This window comes from Hippocampus zosterae, chromosome 4, assembly GCF_025434085.1.
Source record: "Hippocampus zosterae strain Florida chromosome 4, ASM2543408v3, whole genome shotgun sequence".
NCBI classification, from domain to species: domain Eukaryota; kingdom Metazoa; phylum Chordata; class Actinopteri; order Syngnathiformes; family Syngnathidae; genus Hippocampus; species Hippocampus zosterae.
The window spans coordinates 21,383,269-21,406,929 of record NC_067454.1 but is presented as its reverse complement, the minus strand read 5'-3'; the positions used below and the strand labels follow the sequence as shown (position 1 = coordinate 21,406,929).

Genomic DNA, 23,661 nt, shown 5'->3' with positions numbered 1-23,661 from the left:
GTCTTACGTGATACAGTAAATAGCCATTGCTCTTTGTCAGCATGGCTGTGCAGTAGGCCCCTGGGTGCTTATTATCCCAACATAACACAAGCTACAGTACCTGGGTGCTTGCACTGGGTCGTACAGCAGACGTGTTGCCGCTCACATCCTGAATCTCCACCCGGCTGGATAGAACCCCAAAACACTGTGAAACCTCCTGGTAACAGATCCGCCTGGGGTGTGAAGAAAAGAAGAAAGACGTCGAAGGACACACAAAGAGCTGTGAGAGGAAGCTCGTAAACAAGGTGGGAGGGAGTGTGGAAATTACAAAATAGCACCAAAACGAGGCCATCACAATGGAAGAAACTGAGCTCTTAAATATAACAACTGTCAACAAAGAAAAACAATTTTGACAATTCACTGAGTCATTTCTGTCCACAGAAGAATGGGGAAAAGGTATTGCTGCAGATGCGCAACAAACAAGAATAACAGAATCTTTTTGTACTTCTCCCTTTCATAATTTTGCTGTTGTAGATTGGGAATTTCTCCATTGTGAGACAAATAAAAGTTTTTCTTATCTTAAAAATAATGGGGAAAAAAATAAGATGCGAAAATGAACCAAACGGTCAACATTCCAATTCACTCAATTAATTCTGAGATAAAGACTGACCTGGGGGATTCGTAGAGAGGAACAGTACGGATGTGAAGTTTCTGAATCTCGTCAATAGTACCAATGGTCAGAGTGCTGTTGTTAGCCAGAGCCAGACTGTAACCAGGTGTAGATTAGGTCAAATATGTTTTTTTGTTACAGTGCACATGACATATTTCATAGTTTAAGCTTTTGTTTGACATTTATGTTTACAACATTTGAAGCTGCCAAGACTACACTTGGTTGGGAAGCTTGAAGGTTCAGACTATCAGTATCTGCAGTTCTTTGATATGCTGACCTGTCAGGATAGCCTTCCGAGTTGAGTGGGCACATATAGTTGACCTCCTTAAGGTTGACGTTTGAAAAGACCAGCTTGTGGTTGGAAGAATAAATGACAGTGGGCCGGTCAGAGCAGGCAAAGACATTGGAGGTGGACAAGGATCGGAAGGTCCTCAGCACCGTGGGCTGTGTGCCCAGGGTGACTTTCTTGCGCTCACTCAGGGCACCTACAGCAAAAGAAATACACCAAGTTATCTTGAGTTTGACAAGTGGATTTGGCTCAGCAGCACCATTTAAACACGAGCAGTGCTAAATACTGTACTCATAAATACTCATGTTGCAAACAATTCAGTGACGGGGTATGTATGATACAATTCACAGGGCTCAAGACTGCAATCCATCTTTTCAGCGTGCAAGTAAACATTTCATCTGATGGTGTTTGTGCCAGTGCATACATTTTAATGTTAACAAATAAAGTTCTTTGTGTGTTGTTGGGGCAAGAGCGGCCTCCTCTTCCCCACGTGTTCGTTGAATTTCGGACGAAGAGAATGTTGGTAAACTAAATAAAGGCTGGAGGCGATGAACAGTTCCTTCGAAGGGTTTACTTTATTTTTATGCAGTTTACGAATCGATTCGGGCTCCTGAGGGGTCCAGATTTAATCAGGAAGCGTAAAAGAAACACATTCATGAGATTATATAGAGACAATATGATAATAAGAGGCGGGAAGGTACGCCTCTCATGCAAATCCCAGAAACAAAGAAAGTAACATGTCATCTGACCCGGTGTGGCTGAAAGAAGTTGCGAGCGGTGAGGTGAGACCAGACCACCACTACCCACCATTTGGTGTGATGGCAGGAACACAGATACTTGAGATAACAGTTCCTCCTCTTTTGATGTAAAACATGTCCTGTGGAGGGGGACCCTAAAAGTGGTGGGGGTCGAGGGGCACTAAAGGTGATTGTAAACACAGTGAGCAGGAAATACCTTCAACAGCATTCTACATTGTTTCTTTCAAGTGTCTGAACAAACACAACTAACAGAGAGGAATAACACCTTAACCATCAAACCTACCGGTAACTAAGAAGAGAGGAATAATACAAGAGTATTCCAATTCTAGGAGATGATGGTTACAAGGACGCCAAGCTACGCTGTGGCCATGGGAGGTTATACAGCATGACTAACTAAATATGAGCAGAATACAGACTTCATTGTGCAAACAGATGATAATGTGGTTCCATTCATGCTGCATGTCAGGATTCGTGTTGGTACGTGATTCACATGGCCGCAGTGGTTTGGGCATCCCCATTGATTACGACAATGGCATATTAATTTTGAAATACAAAGTTCGACTCCGTGAAGACAAAAGAAACAGAGCTCTACTCTGTTGTTTTTTAGTATGTTGAGATTGGAACAGCGACAGATGACCACGTACTCCTACAAGCCGGCATCCGTCTGCCAGAATCTCCATCTTCATAATTCAAAGTAAAAGCAAGATGACGGGCACATGATGGCTCAAAGCTCTCGCCGTTAACTATCCCAAGAAACATTACAGCAATCACAAGAGCTGTTACGTTCTGCTTTCGCAGTGCCAGCTTTAGGATTATTTAAGTGCACGAACAAATGTGCGTGCGTGGAGGACATACTGACATGAACCACCAAACACAATGAACGGAACCGTGTGCATATCAGTGGTCCACGTGCAGTTCAAAGGTGGAGGAAAGTATGAATAGGACTTTATATTTGTTTATGACACTGAAGGCCAGTAATACAATTGCCTTTGCTCCCAAAGTATCATTGATGCTTGAGACACCGATGTCTCCACAAATGACACAAGTGTGAGATTGTCGATGCCTGCACTCAAGAAAATGGAAGACCGTCCAATATCCTGAATTGCCACACTGATGTCTAGCACGCTGATGCAAATTATAGTGTGCCTTTCCGTATTTATAAGGATAATGAAAAATGCTCTAAAAATGAACAATAGTAGGAACAATTACTTGTTTGCACGTCTTAGTTCATGAAATAAAAACGCTCAGTGGTCAGAAATAACTAAAAAATAAATGTAAATTAAGCAAGGAAAATCCGGCATTGTTTTTGAATGTGATTCTACAGAATTAAAAAAAACAACAACAACAACTCATGAAACAGGCCTGGATAAAAGTGATGGAAGCCTAACTTGATATTTTGTTGCTACACCATTTGAAGCCATCACTGCAATCAAATGATTTTTGTAACTTTCAATTTGAGTTCTCCACCTCTGAGCAGGTATTTTAGCTCAATCTTCATGATCAAATTGCTCCAGTGTCTCAGGTTTAAAGGGTGCTTTATCCAGATGGCATGTTTTATCTCCTTTCGCAGATGTTCAAAAGGAAAGGGCTCATCCAAGGCCACTTCAGAATAGGCCAATGTTTTGCACTTAGCCATTCCTGGGTGATTTTAGCTGTGTACTTTGGGTCATTATCCTGTTACGAGACCAATGACCTAACTTTCTGACACGACATTTGGTCGTATATTTATCATCCCCAAAATTTTGTCAGAATGGCGGCTGCATCACTTAGCCTTATGCTCAATTGACTTTCAAAAATGTTTGTTGCGGTGAAAAGGACATACCCGTCTGCAGATCCAGCCCAAAATAGAAGAGCGCACCGTCTCCGAGGGCACACAGCAGGTAGTAGCTGCCTTCAAAAGTGGTCATTAGGATGGAGCGAGGGATGATCTCTAAGGATGGTCAAAATAACATAACATTGACGTTATGAGACGTAATGGGTTAATTCATCATTACCACAGAGAAATGGCAGTTTTCAGCCAGGAGGCAAGCAAACTAAATGTTTAACAAACACAATTAACATGGAATCTCAGGGGAAATATAACATTACACTGCCCACAAATAATTAGAAATCATAAGAATAATCTTTTATCTGTTTTGTGGAATGATTTTATTCGTACAGCTATTAACACACACACACGCACGCACGCACGCACGCACGCACGCACGCACGCACGCACGCACGCACGCACGCACACTTTGTAGATTTTGTGTGCTGCTGTGTAATTAGGAGATATTCATCACGGTTGAAACATTAATTGGAGAGAAAAGTCCTGTTCACAATAAAGGGATTTGGTCTCTACAGATTGCTAATTTTTTCACATGTTTAACCAAATAACCTCTCTCTCCTTTAAAATATGAAATACTTAAATGGTGGGCATCTATGGAGAAAATCACTGCACCCTCCAGTGATTTTCCAGTAAATCCAGTAAATGTGGATTGCAGAGTATTAGTCGTTGACTTGTACTTGAATTTTTATGTCCGAAGAAGGTCCATCACATAAAATGCCAAATGAGGTGCCAAATTGCTGTTGGCCTAAATTCAGTGTGCCGTTTGTCACAAAGCAATTTCCCTCGCCTCTCTGGTTTTACTTATGTGAAGGTTTAAGGGATGTTTTTGTCTTGCCTCAGAGAGTGCGGGAGCTGTAAGGAAATTTCACTTTGGTGGATTTGTTAAGGCCATTAAGGCATTAAACTTCACTTGGCACCCTAAAAGTTGACAGTACCGTACTCTCCGAGAAGCCAGAAACAGCTTTTCTATTTTCTTGCCGGTGCAGCCAGCCACCATTTTCCCCCTCACCTCCACCCAGCATTTCCTTGTGTAGGGCAGTGAAGCAAGGCAGTTTCAACACACGAGCTGATATGTCAGTCCACAGGCCCACAGCGCATAGCGGTGATTCACCACCACCTTCTCCAAGTGGGGTGATGTCAAGGCAAGCCACCTCATGTTCCATATCTGTGTTGCTGAACAAGACACAAAAGACGTGGACACCCTTACTGTGAATGGTGTCAGTGTAGACAGGACAGAGCAAATTTTGGAGAGCGGAATAATGGCAAAAGTCCGACGTGTATGGCAGAGTGGCAAATATGGCCGTATCGAACCACCCCCAAGAAGCAGCCAGCTGCCAGCTCTTCTTACAGTTTCATGAATGAAATGTTAATGAATTATCTTAGCTATTGCCTCGAGAGGAGCCAGATGAGGTGGCTTGGGCATCTGATTCGGATGCCTCCTGAGCGCCTCCCTGGTGAGGTGTTCCGGTCATGTCCCACCGGGAGGAGACCCAGAGGAAGACCCAGGACACGATGGAGAGACTATGTCACCCAGCTTGCCTGGGAACGACTCGGGATCCCCCGGGGAGAGCTGGAAGAAGTAGCTAGGGAGAGGGAAGTCTGGGCTTCCCTGCTAAAGCTGTTGCCCCCGCGACCCGGCCCCGGATAAGCGGTAGATGATGGATGGATGGATGGATGGATTGCTTGTGTTACCAAATATAAGAAATTTAAGTCAATACAGTAACATTAATTGAACATGTGAACGATGGAATGGTGATACAGCGTCGAGGAAGCCACGTTTTCTAAAATATCACTCAACTTTTTACTTGAACTATTCCTGATTTTGCTCCCATCACTTTTGAACCTACCATCACGCTTGCAGAAATAGAGCAAGCAACATTGGTGGTTATACAACACAATTACTAACGATGTACTAGTAGGTCAAATTGTCCTACCTAATCTGTTTGAGCGCTCCAGCAAGGATCTGAAGATAGTAAAGCGCACGGCCAACGGCAAGCACCACTTGAGTGTGGTTGCAAGCAGCCACGCTGATGTTCCTGCCCTGTGGCTCCTTCCATTCGCTCACTAATGCCTTGCTGTCCTGAAGCACCAAGCGAACAGAGCCAGATGTGATCTGCAAGTACACAAGGTTTTTCTGTTAAAATATCATTCTGCACAGCACCTCTAGCAAGTGTCAGAAGTGGTTAGGGTGACAGAACGTGAAGCCGCTTCAAAGAAAACTTCATTGTTTACATTTGGTTCGATGCCAGAATTGCGCTTGCCTGGAAAGATTTTTATTCCTAATTGCTTTTTTCCACAATCTTACAATTTTTGTTCAAAACAGCAAATATAAAATGTGATGCCCTTCAACCCAACTTTTTTTAAAATGCTTGCAAATAATTTTCTGCAAGAAAGGAGACGGCCGAAAGTATTTTGCACTAAAATCATAGTTCAAATTTGAGTCTTTAAAGGCTTCAAGCATTTAATTATCTTGTCAATCTTATCTGGTTAGCCATGACAACTGAGAAGCACTTCAAAGTATTGGTAATCAATATTTTGTTGCCATGCTTTTAAAAATTATTTTACAAGGACATTTCATTCAGTATTGATGATTAGAGTTTACAGATAATGAAAACACAGTTCTATGATCCTCCAATTTATTGAGCAGAACTATATGTATGATTGATTTTTGATTTTGTACTGTATGTGGCTGGCTGCAGATTTCAGGAGTGACAATACTGTATACACACGTGGACAAATTATTGGTACACCTATGTTAATGAAAGAAATATAATTTGAATTTAAAAAAAGAAAAATCGTAAGAAAATAGGTAAAAACCATCATATTTTTTAATTTTATTTTCCATCACAAAATATAGACAATCTGTAAAAGTTGGCAGCTCTTCCGTTAAAAAAAAGAATCAATTTCTTTAACTTGGTATGTACAAAATTAAACATTTCTGCAATAGCAAAGTCTAGGAAAGACGGCTTCAAGATCAAACATGTGCCAATTTTAGCCAGACGGGGCACAATCCTGTGTCATGGGCAGACGTCTGGGACACGCACTTTATGCGTGAGCCTGTGTGGATACCAACCTGAATGAGCTGCTGATGCGCTACATTGCCACAGTAAAATGTCTGCTGATTGTCCACAAAGCCTGGAAGTTCCGTCTCCTCGACCTCCTCGCCACTCAGCATCAGCACGCTAAGACAAAATATACAATTAAGGTGAGACAAGGGACTTACCGGTAATTGACACTATGAGTCCGACATGCTCCACTGAGATGGCTCACCGTGTTTGACCTACGAAAGACAGCACCAGCATGTCATCCGTCTCTCTTCCTGCCTCTGAGCGGAGTGGCCACAAACCTGCAAGACAATTCAAAAGAAAATTATTAGCGTAATCAATTCGCGAATGAGATAAGTACAAAATCCAGCAACTGTCCCAAGAATTTTCAGTTTTTTCCAAAGGTAAACATTTTAAGACAAACACTGCAAATGCCTCTTGGAGTGCCATTGATTAGTTAAGTGAATAACTGTCTCAATTCTGTGGCAGCAGGCAGCGCTGAAGACAGTTAGGGCAAAATGGATCAATAAACATCTGAAATCCTACGAGTGCAAGCAGACCTTAACTGGTCTATGTGGCTCACTTAAGTTAACGCAATGACTTGACAAAGAACCGAATTGCCTGGGACTAACAAAAGTCTGCTATGATTAACACATGACAGGCAAATTGACATTTGGCATGTATGCAATTATAAGACGTACTGAGTTGTACTAGAAAATACACAACAGCAGCAGCACAGAAAGCCTACTGCTATTGTCAGGGAAACCTGTTATATTATAGAGCTGTGAAAAAAAAACAGTACATCAGGTGGGAATAGTCAACACTGAAGCGAGGAGGTGATGCAGTTTCCTATCACCGGATAATCAGCAACAATTTGAACACTTCTGACAAAGTCAGTTCATAGCATGTACTCCAATATCATAAAGGCAGCAGAGGCAAACATTTCTCAAAAGGGACATCTGAAAGGCAGGCTCAAATAAAAGCGGAAAAAATGCCATCCTCCAAGCTTAAAATAATAATCAGGAATGCACACAATCTTTTTTTTTTAATGTCAGGCACTTTATTTTGTTGAATACATACTCCCTTGATAACTCTTATTTTTTTGAATGGGGTCCAATTGACCCCAAGAAGAAGTTTAAGGCAGTTGTACTTTGCAATTGGCACATTGCACTTTGGCTTCTTTTATTATGCAGAAAATAACCCTGATGTAAGGATATGTTTGAATGGCAGGTCAATTCCCATTTTTTTTGCCCATATGCGACAGGTATCAGATTTTTTTTAATACAATGCAACCAGTACCAGTCCGATCTTTTCAAATCTGAGCCGGCCCACTTTTGTGTGTGGATATCAACTAGATCAAACGCGTGTGCAGTATGAATGCTCATCTGTAAACATCCGACATATGTGTCGTGGCTTTTATCGCGTGGAGGGAGCTTGGGAGACTACATTCAATCAACTGTGAATGTGAAAAGTATCAGTTATATTTATTTTTTACTTTAATTTTAATTCCACTTCAGTAAAAAGTGGATGTTTGTGGTTTCTGGCTCATACTTATTGCTTTGCAGTAACACTCGTGAGGAAAAAATAATGACAGCAAAACCCTGTGATGTGGCGAAAAAACGTGTGATAGAATAAATAAATCACAACCATTACTATTACAGCTATGTTAAGGAACTGTATAAACCAGTCATAAATACTTCAATTCTATTTTACCAAAATCGTGAAGGTGAAGTACCGGTAATTCAATTTAGACCGCACAGCCCTACCATGAGGACTCTCAGGAAGGCCAACAACTGGTTATCCATCAGTCCAAGTTTATAAAAGGCTTTTAGATGAGAGGCTAAATGTCCTTGCCTTATTGGTTACTCAACCTTCATCGAGCGCTCAATGGGAAATCACCTTTTAAGTAGTGCTAAATCTTGCTGCTTTTTCAAATGAAATGTTTTCAAATGGCAATTTTTCAGATATTTTTATGATACCAAGCCGAGATCCATGACAACAGAGCCATCTGGTCACACTCGGATACAGAGCTTAGAGAGGCAGCAGCTGGTGGTTGGGCAGGGGCACCCAAACAGCTGGTGCAGCCCCTGCCAAGTAAGGGCAAGCCTTAAGACCTCAATAAAGTCAGGGCTTGAAATGGAGGTGACGAAACACACAAACCTTTGATTCCTGGCAGGTCAATGCTGGCATGCTCATGAATCCCAATGCCGTTGCGGATGATCCGAAGAGAGCCTTCTTTGAATGCACCTGAACACGTGACTAGCTGAAGGCAACAAAACAAAATATAAAAGAAACATGAGCTTCGATATGAAAGGCATTGAGATGCTACAAGCAGCAGAGAAACAGTAACAGAAAATATAAGTTGGGATCACCTTTTCCAAGATGTGTACTTATCTTTCTAATGCCACTTTAGCAGAATCTCTCTTTACACCTGACAACTGTTTTGATCCAAGACCCCTGATGTCAAGAACTCCCTTCCTCTTTCCATTTGGATTGATCGGATCAGAAAGTTGAACATCAACCCGACATACAAGAGGGAGTAAGCTGTAACCCAAAACCCAGCAATTTCGCCACCAGTCAAAATGTACAATTTCAGTCTCACAGCCCACCGCACACCTGCCAGTATTTTCTTGAGTCATCACGTTTTTTTTTTGTACCTACATGCGGCTGTTCTTTAACATCACATCTGCAGTGCAATTATGACAGGGTGCTTTCAGCGGACTATAAGTGAGGTGCAATGACAATTTAATGGCATGCGTAGAAAGAAATGACAGTCCCTCCCAAAAGTATTGGATTGGCAGGGTCAATTTCCTTTGTTTTTGTTGTATACTCAAGCAAGACATTTAGATTTCGGATCAAAAGATGAGTAAGACAAAAAGCATTTCAGGTTTTAGTTCAGGGCACTTACATCAAGATGTGTTCAACAACTCAGGACAGAGTATTTTTTTTTAATTCACCCACTATTCAAGTAAGCAAAAGTATTGGAACACATGACTGATGGGTGCTTCTCGTTGCTCAGGTGTTGATTGCTTAAGAGAGCTGTGAAGTAATACCCAAAAACAACAGTCAGTGATAACACTGCCAACCTCCTCAGGGTAGGGTGAAGGTATGACAATCCATTTTTCAAAGAAGACTGACAGAAGAAATTAACAGGCCGTACCACAACACGCAAACTACTTAATGGCAAAAAGAAACTGAAGGTCACATTGGATCTTGAAATACAGAGATTAGCCACAAAGATGAGTAATTTGGTTTCACCCTTGTATTGTGTCCAGGTCCAAATAGACCCATTTTCAGGTTAGCAACAGATGGATTAGCTTTCTAACACAATAAAGTACAAGGGTTAAACATATGGCCAAATTTATCCTCTTATTATTGGACCACTTGACAACTTTGCACGGCGATGCCATTTTCAAATCACAAGAGGGGAGGGTGCAACCACCTGTTTTTTTATTTATTGAAGGCATGTCTGGCGCTACAGATAGTGTATGATTGCTGGTGTAGAAAGGGTTTCAACTTTGTAAAGTTTCATTCCCAAACATCCACGGCAGACTAAAGATTTTGCAGAGGCATCGAAAACAGACGCTATTTTTATTTTACATGTGTAGCACACGTTAGATAGCACCGGGGGATGCTCACCCACTGTTAACCACACACGCTCAAACATACAAAGGCAGCCGAAACAACACCAAATACAAGGCAAGTCTTACTTTAACTAAATGAGGCGAAAAACATCAAGCACGTTAGATACTCGCCTCAATGTCTCGTGAGACGTAAACCGCACTGAAGGTGAGCGCGTCAGCTTTCGCTTTGCCTTCTCCTCCTCCTCTGGTTCGCTCTCAATACAATAAGGAACAGTCAAATCACAACCTCTCGAATTAGAAAATTTGTATATATATTGCAAATGCAATAAATCGTTCAGCCCTATAGTTGTATCTAGCTAGTCATATCTAAGGACCATGGCTGCTGTTTACTTGGGTGCGTAACGCGCCTTTGGAACAAGCTATACTGTCCTGTTTTGGTACAGCATACAGTTGTTGTTTTTGTCAAGCCTTTCTCTATGGCAGGCTTTCTGTCAACTTTTTCCTCTGTGGGATACATACAGAGAAATTGGAAGAATGCAAGGGTCACTTTGGCATTCCTCAACTTTATTAATCATGGATCAAGCAATCATATTTATTCCACGAAACTGCTATATTGGATCTTTCTGTTAAAGATGTTAAGGCATATATATTGGATTTTGGAGTGGCTCGCAGTCCTTTATGCCACTAGACTAGATCGGCCCCTGCCCTGAGCTTCATTGTCAGAACCAAAACAAGAGCATTCTGAAATAAGATGCCAGCCTTTAAAGCAGTTTTTATTTCAGGATCAAAATCAATCATAAATGTACTATGTTCCCAAATTCGACCTTGACGGGGAGTAGTAGACAGTGGAGGAAACATTTTTTGCTGCTGAAACGGAATTGGCTTTGTTCAAAAAGCTGTAAATAAACCAGAAACAAAACAACAAGTGCGCTGCATAGGTCCACGCACGTTTGTTTTTGTTTTGCCAGCCACGGCAGCGCGAGACACTGAAAACGGATACTTAACGAGTTTATGAATGGAAAGTTTACTTTTAAAGTTACCAGATTGTTCCACTGACAAGACCAACGTGACCCGTTTGTTTTGCAGTCGTAAACTGAGCTATCATCATAGCACGTCGAGTCTAAAATACCACTGAATGGGCAAGCACACAGCTGATGTGAGTACTCCGCCCCCTCGTCTCAGACAGACAGCTATGGATCATTTCAAAGCGAAGAAAATGGATGACACAATGAAGAACAAATTTGCTGAAGCCATAGCTAAATGTATGGATACTGCATGCAAGCCTGTCAACATTGTCCACAGCTCGACTCAAGCTGAAATCATTTGCATTGCGTCTAACAACTCCACAACAGATTGCCAGCGAGAGCCTCCATTACAAGCTGTGTAGAGATTGTACGTATCGGAGAAGGCTAAGGTATACCAAGCGGGAGAAGACACTATTTCGGGAGAGAAATAAGAGCGTCTGGTGAATAAAGAGCAGTCAGCCTGTCAAATACGATGTATGCCACTGACGCGATTGTTACTTGTTTGGAACTATTTTGTGTGGAAGGTTACAGTGTTCCGTGTCCATATAAATAAAGCGGGTGGAGCTTCTCTGTGTTCGTTTGACAGTGACGGTGCGCAGAGGTGGTGACATGACAACGAAAGTTCAGCGGTGCAGTAGTAGCAACCTAGCGAAAATAAAACGTCTCCAGTGTTGTCATCGAACCAAGTATAGTCATCTGAAATGATGTCTACACAAAACCCCTAGCGAGACTTCCGCGCAAGAAGGACCAACATAATCAACATAGCCTGACTGCTGTGTTCAAAGCAAACTTGAGAAAAACGAAGTATGCAACCATGGCTTAAATCCACTATAGGCCGAGTACTAGTTTACCTTACATGTGCACTTTAGAATGTTATATTGCTCTGTTTTGATTCCATAAAAAGAGCTGTTAAAGCAGCTGTGTGACAAAATATTTTTTTCACTTGTTGATGGACAGTAATATTGTGTGAGAAATTATGTTTGAATAACTGCTCCAAGTGAAAAATGTTAATGTAAAATTGAAAATCGAAATTGTTATTTCAGGAAATATTTGCATTTTGCACATAGAAAACCGATTCATGATTCCACGTTGATGAGAGCATTGAAATGGGGAAAAATAGGACAAAAAATAAAGGAAATTCATCTACGATCAAAAATGCGCGAGTCATCACGATAAATTTTTTGTGAATTTGAGTTAATTATGTCAGTTGCATTTTAAATTAGATTAAATATTTTAATCGTTTGACAGCTCTAATTTTAATATTTTCTTTGCATATCGTGTGCTTTGTATTATTCGAAGTAGTTGCAGTTGGACTTGTTAGGTGAGTCACACCCACACATTGTCGCAGCCCCTCATTTTTACCGCCCACACTCAACGGTAGGGATGGTTGAATCCGAACCAGTTAATAGGTATCGAGTGCAATCCTGGCCAAAATGCCTGGATCTGTATCGGATTGTCTTCATTACAACCAGTCCGATGCAAATCTATAAACTACATCCTCAATTGAATTATCATGAAATTATTTTATAATTGTGGAATAAGCTTTGATAAAAAGCCACAGCGGTTTCAGATGACTTCTGAGTGGTTTCCGTTCTTTTTTTAGATGGCCCGTATAGTTGTACAGTGAATGTGGTGTTTTTAGATGTCGGTATCAAGCAAATTACATTTACGCATCATGAACAACTTTTAAAGTAACAAAAACAATCTGATTGGTATAAAATTGTTCTCAATAATCCTTGATGCTGCGGTATTGGTATCAGATATGAAAAAGGGGTATCGCACCATCCCAACTCCCAATGCCATTTTTTCTAATATGCTGTGGGCCATTAAAAAAAGGGACAGCTGGCCGCAAATGGCCCCCGGGCTGTAATTTGGACACCATCGGTAATAGAAGTGGTGGAAAACAATTAACATGAAATTAACCAGCTGCATGTTATTATCACCCACCCAAGCACCACAACTAGTGACAGCCCAAGCTGTGTGCATGTATGCATGACATACGTAGCAAGATAACAGCGAAACAGGCAACACTGCCACCACAAAAACAAGCAACGTCATGGCTAACTACTCTTGAATGTGGCTTGAATTTTTATACTGTTCATCCACAGTGGCTAAAACATTTCATGACCCAGTCCAACCCTCTGTCAGTCATGAGCAACAATTAAAAATAAAAACTTGTGTGTCAGAGAAGGAAAGATATTTTCAGAGGCTTCCCCGGAGAGAAACGGGGGCTACATAGTGGATTGCTGTCCGAGGGAGACTGAGCCCATGAAAATTCTTAAATAGGTGGAGATTTATTTATTTTCTGTGATTAGGTTAATTTGCAGGTACCAAACAGTGAGTATGTGGGCTTTACTGTACTTTCAAAGGCGAGGTGGATAATTGTCAAGAACTACACAGACAAGCTAACCTCAGTTGCATTCAATATCGAATCATTATCTTTATACAGTGCAGTACATTATATTGTTTTCATAACTGCTACATGTACAGGTGTGATATATGTAGTTACAATTCGTAAATCAAAATAAGTCATCATTAAGATTACATTATATATATATGGGACTCCTAAATCATTATTACGACAAATCCCACTTTTCTATTCACCCGGCAGGAGATTAGAATTTTGCTAACATGAAATAAATCATTGCTTTCAGACACACACAAACACAAAAGAACCTTAGAATTCATACCTTTGGTGAGGCGCACTGATGCTTTCAAAATAAAAGTATCAGTTTTGATTCTTTATTTATTTATCACTGTTCAAGACTTTGTAATGCCGTGGTCTGTTCTAATCCGATAAAACTCAACCCACCAATTTTGGAGGCGACTATAAGGTTAGGGTGAAAATATCTGAAAAATGCAATTTGCTGAAGGTTTTTTAGTGCAGCTCACAAAGTTATTTTTTTGCTATTAAATAAATTTAAAACGTTTTCCCACACCATCATTATTGCATCATCAATCACCAAAATGCTCTTGAGAGCCACCACACGATTGAAAATATGAATGATGAGTGGCAGTGTAATATAGGAATTCGTACTCACCTGGCCTTGCCCTTGCCTCTCTAGGTCTACCACACACATATCCACAATAGGCCCCAGATTAGTGAACGTCTCCATGACAGCCACATATGAGCCCTGGTCATTGCTGTCCACATTGAGCTGTTGATGAAAAACAGCGTATTTGTAAGATTAAAGAGAATGAAATGGAAAAGTTAAAGGACCGAAACACATTTGGCATATTTTTAAGGAGCATAGATGTGGCAGTATTATTTGTTCATTATTTTAGGGTTTTAAGAATAACAAGAACAGAGGTAACCAGTTGCGTACCTTTACCAGTTGGGAGTCACCCAGTCTCGATCCCACAAAGACCACACCATTATCCAAGTAGGTCAAACACTCAGCAATGGATGTCTGTCAGTGCAGAGAAACACAACACAAAACACATCAAAGTTTATGTGAATAGAAAATACTGGCACTAGCTACTGTATTAGAAACCAAGGTGGTATGAAATTCAATATTGAATTCAGCATCACTCCTTAATTCCAATTCACTTATTGAATTTGAATCAAGGCAGCAAACAGAAAGCAATTTGCAATTGAAATTCGAATTGCAGGAAGTAGAAATGAAATTCCCTGAAATTCATGATGCATATGAATTTAACAATGAAATTTTATCGTATATAAGCCTATTTACAACATGAATTTCATACAAATATTATTGTAAGGACTTTAAGCCCACAATTACGGTACCTGTAATTATAGTAACTAGTAAAGTGTCATAATTATTTTTAACATTAAAACCATACTCAGATAGAACCGATCATTAATATCGTATGAATATTGTTTCATTGTATTACTTTAAAATTAATAAATATTGCTAAACTGTACAACATTAACTCATTTAATACGAGTCTCTGTACTTCTATTTGGAAGAAAAATGTGTGCAGAAAGTCTCCTTCTCCATGATATGTGATGTGAATGACTTTGAATTGCACTGAATTCATTTCCACTTTCTACAATTCCTACATTGAATTCACCTGCATTCTGCACAGCTCTGTTAGAAACACTGCAAAATGTTAGTTACCGGTATTTTAACAGAACTCCAGAATTGTAAAAAAAAAAAAATCGATCAGATGCTTTTACTTTACCAAATTGTGGGATCAATAAAAGAAAGAACATGAAGTTTGTTTGGAAAAAAATCATTGATAAAGCATACATATATGATATTGAAAGTGCTTGAAATGAAGCTGTTTAGGTGCAGAAATGGCTATACACTGTCAAGTGAGATATTTCTCTTGCATGGCAATGCAGCGATACTGCTGTCTGAGCAGACTGGTCCCAACAATAAAGCCAAAATTTAAAAAGCAATCTGTCTCGAGCTCAGCAGTTGCACTTCTCTTGATGGCTTCTAGCGCCAGCACCTCTCAGGGGACAAGCAAAACAGCATTTACTATTCTCTGTCTATGGCAGATCATGAGAGAAAGGTGTCGCAAGCCATATCTGTCTACCTTTCACACGAGATTTGGCTTTAAGGCTTGATATTGGCATGCAGTCAGTGTTTAAATCACTTAAAAATGAGAAGTGACACCCAGCAAGCAGCAAAGAGAGAATGATTTGTCACATCCTCTGTGTGTGGAAAGCTACAATAGATGCTGTAATGGTTATAAACCACTTAAAACGCTATAGTAGTCCTGAGAGGATGGGAAAGCTGGAGAAAAACCAACAAGCTAAAAAAATAGTGGCCATGCAATTTAAAAGGGATGGGAGAAATTCCAGGGAAGAGGCAGGTTGGCTAACATAGTGAAGTCGCATATATCGACAAAATAAGAGCAGGACTATGACCCACAATACTGGTTTTGTATTGAGTTTTTCACAATACAGTGATACTTCTACTTACAAACGTCTCTTCATACAAAATTTTCAAGTTACGAAACGTCAGGAGGAACAGAAAAATCTTGCCTCTTGTTTCAAAAGAAATTTCAAGATACAAGAGGTAAGAATACAGCATGGCGTGCTACTCGCAGCTCAGAGTTTCCTGAACGCAACAATCTTATAGCTGCTCTGCCATTGGCTATTACCGAGCATCACCCTGGCATCCCATTGGCTAAGACAGACTTCTATCGGATGTGACTGTGTGTCGATCGATAAGTGTCTATGCAGTGTGCTCGTCATTCGCCTCTCGAGCCATGAGGTGTTCGGATGGTTTTACGTAAATGTAAATCAACCAGAAAAAAGTATTCACCGGTCGGGCGATCGCTCACTATGCTGATGTTTGCCTTAGACATTTTCAACGGATTGTCAAAAGCAGACAAAGGCCTCGGATCAGTTCTTTACAAAACGCCAGGCAAAAACCACTTCTGCGAGAGAACATGGACTAGAGGGCAGAAAACGATGAGGACGCAGTTAAAAGTTAAATGACCATCATTTTTATTCTTTACTCTATTCTTTGGTTTTTACATTATGCACAACTCTCATTTATTGTGCAATAATCTAATTTTAACATGTATTTGTTACATATTTTGGTGCATTTTTATGCCTTAGGAAACATGCGTCTGAATTTGGGGAGGGGTGGAACGAATTAGGACATTTACATGGAAAATGCATCTCTACTTACAAAATTTTCAAGTTAAGAATTTATTTCGTAAGTAGAGGTACCACTGTACTGAATCCTGTAGATGCAAGTTGTTGCGCCATACGAACCATGCCAGACAGCACAGAGGCCTACTTGAGGGCATACAGCGTATAGAAGAGGAAGAGGAGAGAAGGTCCCCAACTAAACTCCAGTAGGTTCTCCCCAGAGCAAAAAATATATGCACGTAAGTAATGTATTCAGTTTGAATATGTTGCTGCTTAGTGTGCTAAAGTAGCAAACACAACTGTTTTGAAAGGTTGGTATTTGTGGCAATATCAATGATAATTTCTTATAGCCTCCATTTGTATTTTTATTGTATTATTAAAAGTTAGCAATAAGATAACTTTTTGGTTGAACATTTTCGTATTTAATATATACAACATTTGATTCTATTTTTTATGTGCCAGTTTTAAAGTAAACTAACTAGGAGTGACAAATAAAGCAAACATGCTTAGCCTTGTGCTGTATTTGGAAATCTATGCGAGTGAGAATCTAATTTCAGTTTGTTCAAAGTGATATTATGTGTCAATTCTTGAAAGTAAGCACGAGAATAGCTGCTAAGGAATATTTTAAAAAGTGTGTTTTAACAAGCGACTGGGAACGTTTCCCCCTTGATAAACGGGAGATCACTGTAAAAATGAAAGAGAGCACCTCTCCGAGCAACTCCACATGCAAGTCTTTGAGGGCAACCGTTCCATCCATTAGCTCCTCTTTCTCCAGCAGCAACATGAAAAGGCGCCCTTCCATATCTCCCAGTAGGTAACGTGATCCATTCGGGTCCACTCGGTTGTGACAGACGATAGTGCTTTGCTGCAGTCAAACACAAACATGATTTGTCAATAAAGCTACAGGCAAGGTGGTTCCGGTAAAATGAATATTGAACAGGTCAATCTTATGTAAAGAGCGGAAATAATGGGGACCACGATTCATCGGTATGAGGAAGAATTATTCTCTACATGTTGATTTCTAAAATAATCCTTCATACAGTGGCATTTCATGTAGTCCCTTCAAGGGGTTACAGCTCATTCAAGCTACCCTCATTTTTAAGTTAAGAAAACCTTTATTAGTCAATGGAGAAATTCCCAATTCACAGCTGCAAAGCGGCTGGATGGATGTAAGGCTTGAGGAGCCAACGATGAGAAGAAAGGAGCGTTAGTGCGGAGTGCCGATGCGGATTTGGAACTGGGAGTCGTGGCTTGGAGTTTGAAGCGGATTACGTGGAACAGGAGAAATGAACAAATCTCTTTTCGTCAATGGACGCTACAGCTTCGTGTTTACTTTCAAAACTTAGCTTGTAGCAGATGTGTGCACATTTTCAGCATGACGTCTCTGATCCACTGTGAAAGGACACTTTGATCCTCTCCTCTTTCATCTATAACTGCTTCAGACAACTTATATGCAGAAAATTGGTGAAGATTGAACGACTGTCTGTGTCCTATGTGTTGTGTTGTGTTGTGTTATTTTGACTTCAAAATGGCGCCTTGCCAGCAGCTCCTATATTTTTGTGTTTGTGGAGGCTTGTTTCAGGAATTTGTTTTCTGAAATAATTGTGATGAACCACAAATCAAGAGCAATGACTCATTTCCGTGACATTTTTATTTTTACTTTTGTCAGATTCAAGATATTTATGCGACCATTTTGTTATTCTTTCAGCAAGAGAAGGTATCAATCCCCCCCCCCACACTTATATTTACAGTTTCAGACTAACTGCAGATTTTATCAAATCAAAGATGTCTAAAAATGTCCTACCAGGTTTGACAACATTTTAGTTGTGACCTCCAAGAAAGGAAAATCTTCATCATAATAACCTTGAGTGACACATTTTGATTGGCCAAGATTTCACAAAAGAAATTCAGTATTAATGAAAGTGTCACACATGTAGTTCAAATCTTTATGCTAGCTGACAGGTTGACGACCGTTTTGTTGATTTCTTCTAAACCCCAACAACTATGCCATCTAACCGAGAAGACATAACTGTAATTCTTGTATTTCCCAAGATGCACAGAAAATACATTTACATAAAACACAATCATGAAACATTTTATACAATTACCTTGATAGTGGGAGGTGCAATGGCCAAATATTTGTCTCCATTATGGTAAGAAATGGACTCCTGTCCTATGATTATAGCACCACCAAAAGGCTCTGGCACTACAATGCAAGCACAGCAAAGTTATACAGTACATGTAGCCAACCACAATGAAAACTCTCTTACAGCCATTTGTTGAAAGATTGCTTTGTAAAATTCTCAAATGTGATAACTAACTGAAAGTACAATATTTGAATATAACTATGAAAGGCCTTTTCACACTGTACATAGCACTTTCGCCCAGTCCATTCATTGTGTACGTGCTGTTGTGGTGTGACAGCATAGCACATACCATTTTTTTCCCTTATAAATCCAGCGGCAGGAGTTGTCACAATATTTCGACTCATCCAATACAAGAGATGGTGGCAGAATGATTACAAAGTCAAAATTGTAACAAATTTTGTTCTGCAGTGAACAGGGTATAAGAAAAGAAAGAAGGATAAAACTGAGCTACCAGTTAGAATAATTAATGCAGTGTCCTAGGGTCCTGATCTATGGAAAACAAAACATGACGCACGTATCGTGATGTGCTAAAAATAGTATGGAGATGGAGGGACAGCTCCACTTCGCTGACTGTACTTGGTCGGTTAAAAATACTAGAAATGTACAATTTTAGCATTTTTTAACAATAAGAATGTTAAATTAAAATAGCCACATATATTTTACACCGTCAGGGAGTGGGAACCTATCCACGCTGCGCGAACAGAAGTCAGGCAATTCTAACACTGCACCATCAGCGACGGTAACTGAAAAATACATTCCACAATTTCTCATGAACAACGCAAATTTTGGAGGGCGTCTTTCAAAATTGGGGGGACCATTATACAAAACTATGACAAAACATTATTGCAGTGTATGGAGATTTACCACTCCCTGGTGGTTGTGAAAAAGGAGTACTTTCATTCGAATATGTGTTTAATGTCTAATGTTGCAAATTTATACAGTGGCTTGCAAAATTATTTGGCCTTTGGACGTTTTGACCTTTTACCACATTTCAGGCCTCAAACATAAAAAGATATCAAATTAGATTTTGTGGAGAAACAACACCAAGTTGGACGCAACAGTGAATTGGAATGAAATTAATACGATATTTTAAACTTTGGTAAGAAATAATTTACAATATTTGGCCCCTTAACTGTCAGTTCAAACAACTCACTCCAGAAGTTCCTTGAGGATTTCTGAATGATCCAATGTTGACAAAAATGACGGATCCACCTGTGTTTAATCAACCTCAGTATTAATGCACCTGCTCTGTGATTGTCTCAAAGGTCTGTTTAGAGTGCAAGAAGCATCATGGAGATCAAGTGACAGACCAGGAATGTCTGATGTACTGTGTGGAGAAGTTTAAAGCCGGATTGGGATTTAAAACGATTCCACAAGTTTTCAACATCTCGCAGAGCACTGTTCAAGCAGCCATATTGAAATGGAGAGAGTGTGAGACCACTGGAAACTGACCAAGACCCTAAACTTCCATCCCAACTAGGGAGAACACTGATTAGAGATGCAGCCAAGAGACCCTTGATCACTCTAAATAAAATGGAGAAATCAACAGCTGAGGTGGGGGAATCTGTCCATAGAACAACTATTGGTAGCATACTGCACAAATCTGGCCTTGCTGGCGTGTCCAGAAAGCCATGTTGCAAAGAAATCCATAAAAAGTCTCATTTTTGCCAGAAGCCACCCTGGGGCTGTGGTCAGATGAGACCAAAATTCGAGACCAAAATTGAACTTTTTGGGCAAAATGCAAAACATTATGTTTGGCATAAAATGAAGACTGCACATCATCCTGAACATACTATTCCCAATGTCAAACATGGTGATGACAGCATCATGGTCTGGGGCTGCTTTTCTTCAGCGGGCACAGGGAAGATAGTTAAAATGGATGAATGGAGACAAATACGGGGCCAATTTGGAGGAAAACTCTTTGGGAGTCTGCAAAAGACCTGAAACTGTGATGGAGGTTTACCTTCCAACGAGACAGTGTTGTGAAACAGAACCAAAATCTACAATGGAATGCTTTAGAACTAAACATATGCAGGTGTTAAATGTCCAAGTCAAAGTCCAGACCTGAATCCAATTGAGAATCTGTGGAAAGTTCCAAAAATTGCTGTTCACAAATCTAACTTGACTGAGCTTGATTGCTTTCTAATCAAGAATGGGCAAACAATTCAGTCTCGAGATGAGCAAAAGTGATTGAGACATACCCCAAAAGAGAATAATCACAGCAAAAGGTGGTTCTACAAAGTAGTATCTGAGGGGCAGGGGTTAAAGAATAATAACAAAGTTTTAAATATCATAGACATTTCAATCCACTTCACGATTGTATCCAACTTGGAGTTGATTCTTCAAAAAAATTCAAATTTTATATCTAGGACGACTGAAATGTGGCAAAAGGTCAAACATTTCAAAAGGGCCGAATACTTCGGCAAGCCAAACCAAGTGCAGTGTTTAAACACCTTTCCTGATTTTACGGGTCAACAGTAGAATAAAAACACTCCACAAACCTGGTATGACCATTGATGCTTCAGCTTCAACGTTCTCCTGTTTCCAGGGGCCCGAATTGAACTCCTTTTCCCTCAAAGAGACCTCGTAGGTCTTGACATGGCGCCCCTGGGGGTCCTGCATTATATCACAGGCCAACAGAAGACAGAGGTTAAGAGACATCTTCAGACAAATCCACCAAATTTTACGCTTTAACTTAGATTTAGACCTCAGCAACTGCAACTGCAAAAGCATCATTTGGTCGACAACCAGTCATTTCATTAGTTCCCTAAATGATCCAGATTCTGCAATCCTTTAGTCAATGTAGTAAAGTGAAAATTATTGTAAAATACGCAAAAATTAGACACTGCAAAACAAAAAGAGTTTTTTTATTTTATTTCCGATATTTTAAATCAATATGGCATTTACTGCACTGTATAAGCCTTCAGCACTTTGCAAAAGAATACCTGATAGATGAGGCACACAGTGGGGGCCTGGCAGCCATACAGGAAGTGAACATCAATCACTTGCAGCTCCTCCAGTCGGATGTTAAAGGCCTTAAGCTCACGATTGTCTCGATCCAAAGGGATCACCTTGAACAACCCATCATACAACCGCAGGCCAATCATACGGCATTCTGGGTCAACAATTCCAATAATACCGGTCTCTGAGGGCCGCCCAATGCGATCCTGTAATTAAAAAAAGTCCATTTGCAGGGATTTATGTGAGTCGGATAAAAAAAAAACATTTGAAGAATTACAAGAAGAATATTACAAGACGACACTATTAGTACGTTTATGCAGCCGAGTATCTCTAAAACCCTACAGGCTAACCTAGGACCTCTGGGATTTAATTACATGACATGGCATGAAATTAAATCTCAGAGGTTGTTGATATAATTTTTTTTTTTTTTTTTTAAGTCCTTTGGATTTTTCCTTTCCTTTGATGGTCCGCCTCATCGTGTAGAGGTCATGAGTTTGAATCTCGCCCCGGACTTCCTGTGTGGAGTTTGTATGTTCTCCCCTTATCTGCGTGTTTTCCCCAGGTACTCCGGTTTCCTCCCACATTCCAAAAACATGCACGATAGGTTGATTGAACACTTTAAATTGTCCCTACGTGTGACCACAAGAGGTTGCTTGTTTATGTGTGCAGTACAATTGGTTGTTTTCAGTATACAACAAAAATATAGGAATTGATTTTGCCGTTTAAATAGTTTTCGCGGGCACTATCAGTCAAGTTTGACTTTATAGGGACTGGTGCTATCACAATTCTGTCAGAGTACATGTTGTCCGTGTGACTGAATCAAGACGACCGTTTTTGTTTCAACGATCACCTACCTGGACATTCCCGTGGGCACGAGTGATGATGTCAATGCTTTCGCCATTCTGTTTGTATTCAAGGATGCAGGCGTTGTACTTCGATGTGAGAATAAATAGCAGATCCTTGTTTTCACCCTACAGAGCATAAAAAGGTGATGAACCTTAAACTACTCTGGGACTTTGTCATTCAAGTTTAATTACCTATAACTGATCCAACATTGAAAAACATGTTTAGACTTGGCCGTTTGATTTCCTCCAATGCTTTGCTTGTGAAACATTTTTACAAAATGAAAATATGTGCATCTGATATCTAAATATTACACATGGCAACTTAACACAAGAGAAGTGCATATGAATGAATACTTGATTGCCAGGTAACATGCATTTTGACAATGACACAACTTACTGGGGTGTACAGTAAAAAGAGATGAAACAAATATGTACCTTTGGCCTAAACAGCTCCATGACAGCAATCTTGCCATACATCCCTACTTCCTTAACGGGTCTGAGTCCTTCAGCTGTGACAACATAGATCTCCAATCTTGTGTTTTTCGCAATTAGCAAATTGAGGTCCTCTGCAGAGGTGAAGTGGCCTGTAAAATCATCAAGACATAACATGCTGTTTGCATTCTCAATTATGTATGAGCAGACAAAAGTAAGACTGAAAAGTTTTATTTTGACAATTCATCATTTCTGGATGAATATCCGCCATTATTTTGTTGCTCGTTGTCAAATGAAATTATATGATAGTTAATAAATTGATATTGCCATCAACACAAGTTTACACAAAAGAAAATACGAAACAACGGATTGCCAAACGTGAGAAATGTGATGCTTTTCGTTTTGGGGCAGCTATTAGATGTAGGAACATGATTAAAATTATTTAAATGTTTGACTGCTATTGTTATTTGCAGACTATACAATCAAATGAGACAACAAATTCTAGATTAATACAAAATCTATTT

General features: G+C 40.0%; 1 protein-coding gene and 1 long non-coding RNA gene across 2 annotated transcripts in view; both read right to left on the bottom strand.

The window, feature by feature from the left end:
- The window catches only part of ddb1 (damage-specific DNA binding protein 1), a 37,231-nt gene that overhangs the window by 12,812 nt on the left and 758 nt on the right, over nt 1-23,661 (bottom strand). The window contains exons 2-18 of the mRNA XM_052063056.1: nt 23,141-23,289; nt 22,715-22,831; nt 21,845-22,066; nt 21,401-21,515; nt 18,861-18,958; nt 17,459-17,617; nt 14,504-14,587; nt 14,219-14,335; nt 8,729-8,831; nt 6,795-6,870; nt 6,598-6,706; nt 5,459-5,637; nt 4,534-4,697; nt 3,519-3,626; nt 927-1,134; nt 650-745; nt 101-212 (exon numbers count right to left, since the gene is read on the bottom strand). Of these exons, the coding sequence (XP_051919016.1) occupies nt 101-212; nt 650-745; nt 927-1,134; nt 3,519-3,626; nt 4,534-4,697; nt 5,459-5,637; nt 6,598-6,706; nt 6,795-6,870; nt 8,729-8,831; nt 14,219-14,335; nt 14,504-14,587; nt 17,459-17,617; nt 18,861-18,958; nt 21,401-21,515; nt 21,845-22,066; nt 22,715-22,831; nt 23,141-23,289 (2,216 nt within the window). The remainder of the gene's footprint in view (nt 1-100; nt 213-649; nt 746-926; nt 1,135-3,518; nt 3,627-4,533; nt 4,698-5,458; nt 5,638-6,597; nt 6,707-6,794; nt 6,871-8,728; nt 8,832-14,218; nt 14,336-14,503; nt 14,588-17,458; nt 17,618-18,860; nt 18,959-21,400; nt 21,516-21,844; nt 22,067-22,714; nt 22,832-23,140; nt 23,290-23,661) is intronic.
- Nucleotides 1,490-3,005, bottom strand: LOC127599443 (uncharacterized). The gene is made up of 2 exons (XR_007962112.1): nt 1,688-3,005; nt 1,490-1,548 (listed from the first exon to the last, which is right to left on the bottom strand). It is a non-coding gene; the product is annotated as an uncharacterized LOC127599443 (long non-coding RNA).